Here is a 3765-nt window from a genome sequence, read left to right on the forward strand (position 1 = left end):
TGTTTGACTAAAATAATATAGATGATATACAATAATTAAGTTGTGAATAACATATACAAAACTTTTAGAAACACAATTAAAATATTCACAGTTATTAAATACAATATATTTATATAATATCAATAATAATAGATATTAATAATATCAAGTTTAAGAATTATTATTAAGAAAAATTCATTATATTTAAACAAATAAAACAGTGAGTACAAAACAAATACTATTCAATTAAAAAAAAAGATAAAAATCTTATATATAAAGAAACTATTATTAAGTAAAATCTAAAAGATAAAAACCCTAAAAATCTCTCAAATAGATCATGCATCCATATTTTTGTCATTTGTACACATTTCTTTTTCTTTTGCTTGTTTTTCCAAACGCTCACATGACCTACTATTGTGACCAATAACATATTGTTTGCATCTGGAACAAAACCTTTTTTGTTTAGTTGATTCAGTAATGGCTTTTCTCTAGCTCCTTTCAACCTCTTTACCTGTACCACGTCCTTTATTACTTATGTCATCTGAAGGGTTTCCAATATCATAAATAAATGGCTTCTTCACTCCATAGGATGACTCAAGAAACTCAAAAATATCTTTTCTTTTCAACAATGAATTTGAACAAATTGATGCAGAACAAGCACCATCAACTTTCAACTTTGCTTCTTTAATGAGCTCAAAAACTCCTTAAGCTTATCCGCATCTTTACTCAAAATAGACTCACTTTCTTCCACAAAACTCAAAAACTGATGAGAAAGAGGATCATATAACAATGATGATGATGATGATGATGAGGCCTCATCTTTGAACATTGTTTCATAAGAACCTCAGATGGAATTACACCTTTGCACCAATGCCTAAGTATGTACTTTGAAGGAATCTTGTTTATTTGGTAAGTCCTAAAAATGCAAAATATATGCCTGCACAATATACCATGCTAAAAGAACAATGAACAAGAGCATTCAAAACTTGATTCCTTTTTGTCATAAACAACATGTGAAAAATAAACACAAACAAAAATATTAATAATTCACAACTTAAAATTTGAAAAAAAAATTAAAATATAATTTACCTTGAAAAAAAATGTCTTTTTTGAAATAAAAAACTCACAATCACTTTCTGAATCTTCTTCGTTAACAACTTTTGAGTAGAACCCATAATATCTTTATATTGCATAACAACAAATCTATCATAAAATTCTTCATTTGTAACACTGTGTTGTGAACATGAAAATACAGATTGTTCAATTTCTTTCTTCGCTTTTATGAAAACTTCATTAGTATATATATATCAGCAGCATGTTCCATAATTTTTAGTGAAATTTTACTTTTAATCTTGGAAATATTGCTAAGATGGTCTAAGAAACACTGATTATGTCTTTGCCTATCCATAGCTGAATCAAAAGAAGCGAAGAACTTAACCAATGAATTACCCTAGTGAGCAATTTTGTTGAATGCAGAATTCATGCTCTCTGACCTAGAAGTGGTCCTCATCAAACCAGACAATGACATGTCTCTAAAATATGCTGGAATCCAACTTTCTCTCATATCAAACATTTTCGAAAACCATGAAACCTCTTGGAGCTTATAATCTTCAATAAAACTTCTCCATCTATTATCAAACTCAGAAGCATCTATCCTAGAATTCCAAATTAGCTTATTGAAACGTTTCTTGAATTTCATATCATTAGAAACTTCAGCACATACCTAAAGAACACATGCATAAAAAACATATATAAAATAATAAACTATAAAAAGATGATATAACTATTAAAATAGTAATAACATATACAATAAAGTTCATATAAAATGATATTATTCACAATTTAAAAACATACTAACAGGTGAATATTTAAAAATAAAAATATAAACAAAAAAATTCACAACTTAATAAACATATAATAATTAACATAATGAAAAATGAACTAAAAATAATATAATTTAACAAAATTCAATTCATAAACAAAAATATATATATAAATTCACAACTTAACAAAAAGAGATAACATTTAAAAAAACAAAATATAACAACAAAAACATATAATGATGATATATACAAAATAAATAGTCTAAAAATTACAAATACATACCTTAGAAGGCAACTTTTGGGTGATGTGCCACATACATAACCGATGACGTGAATCAATAAATATTCTATCAATTGCAATTTTCATTGGTGCATCTTCATCAGTGAGAACAACAGTAGGTTGTTTACCAAAAGTCTTCAAAAACGTTTTAAGGAGCCATAAATAAGACTCTATAGTTTCACTACTCAAAAGACCAACTGCAGAAATAACACTCTTTCTATGGTTATCAATTCCTGTGAAAGGAGCAAATACAATATGATACTTAAAAAATAAACATATAAAAAAAGTTAATATAAAAACAACAAAAGAAAATAATATAAAAAAAATTACTTGTTCGTCCGAAAAGTAGCATCAAAAGAAACAACATCACCAAATTCTCTATAATTTGCCTTTGCAACTTCATCAGCCTAAAAAAGTGAAACCAACTTTCCCTTATCACATATAAACTCAAATGTAAGGTTTGGATCCTCTTTCATTTTATTTATATATTTATCAACTACCATCTGTGCATCATCCTTTTCAATAAAACAATTCACTTTTCTAGATTGATTCTTGTAGTCAACAACAATCCCTCCAACATTGTTTGAGCCTCTTAATTCTTGCATTATCGTGTATGCTTTCATTGGACCAATCTTTACCATTCCCATCTTCTCAATGAATTCTTGAGCAGCATTATCCAATTGTCTGTTAGACCTCAAGAAACGCTTATAATCTTCTGTAACCAAATCATGATTATGCCTTTCTTCAAATTTGTATAGCTCAAAAACTTCTGAATTTCCTACTCTTTTAAATTTTGCAAAAGTTGGACATCCTTTCCTTTTAATATTAGAATTTCTTTGAGCTTTATTTTTTTTAGAATCAGTTGTGTCTACATAAACACTTTGAGGAAATCCCTCTCTACTGCACAACATAGACTGATGAGTAAGAACACGTGACTTATTGTTTAACTTTGTAGAACCTTTTCTTACATCAAAACCAGCTTTAGCAACATAAGCCTTATACATATTTATTGCATCATCAACACTTAGATATTTGCTATACAACTTTGGCTTAACATCATCAACATTCTCAGGAATCCATATTTTACGAGTTCCACCAGGAAAGAAAAAAATCAGAAAATATAGGTTGACCTAATAATATAAATAAAAACATATATCAGCTTAACATACACATATTACAAAATAAATGAACAAAAAAATTAAAAATTCATAGTATAATTACACATGGAAAATGAGATTAACATATATATATATATATTATACAATCACATGTAAAAACATCTACATAACAAAACAAATTCATATGTTAATAACAGTTAGAAAATCATAACTATACTTATAAAAACATTTATCAATTAAAAATACAAATATTATAAACGAAAACAACTACATAACAAACCAATTCACATCTTAATAACAGATAGAAAATCAATAGTTACAACTCAACAATAATGAAACTTGATTTAATAAACAAAAAACAAATATATATATATATATATATATATATATATATATATATATATATATATATATATATATATATATATATATATTAAAGTACAAATTAATAACTTTTTCATCTAAAAGATTTAAAAAAAATGAAAAACAAATAAATTAAGGAGCTTTTTCATTTAAAAGATTTAAAAACAAATTAAATTAGTAACAAAAGGAAACGGAGATACCT

The 3765-nt window shown here is 26.1% G+C and overlaps 1 protein-coding gene across 1 annotated transcript; it reads right to left on the minus strand.

Annotated features, from left to right (window-relative positions):
• Window positions 1-649: 649 nt before the first annotated feature.
• Window positions 650-3086, minus strand: LOC111901341 (protein FAR1-RELATED SEQUENCE 5-like). Its single transcript, XM_023897199.1, has 6 exons — window positions 2583-3086; window positions 2445-2489; window positions 2086-2343; window positions 1473-1702; window positions 917-972; window positions 650-798 (listed from the first exon to the last, which is right to left on the minus strand). Exons 1-6 carry the CDS (start codon window positions 3084-3086, stop codon window positions 650-652), a joined length of 1242 nt encoding a protein of 413 aa, XP_023752967.1.
• Window positions 3087-3765: the final 679 nt, after the last annotated feature.

Source organism: Lactuca sativa, chromosome 2 (assembly GCF_002870075.4).
Source record: "Lactuca sativa cultivar Salinas chromosome 2, Lsat_Salinas_v11, whole genome shotgun sequence".
Lineage (NCBI taxonomy): Eukaryota > Viridiplantae > Streptophyta > Magnoliopsida > Asterales > Asteraceae > Lactuca > Lactuca sativa.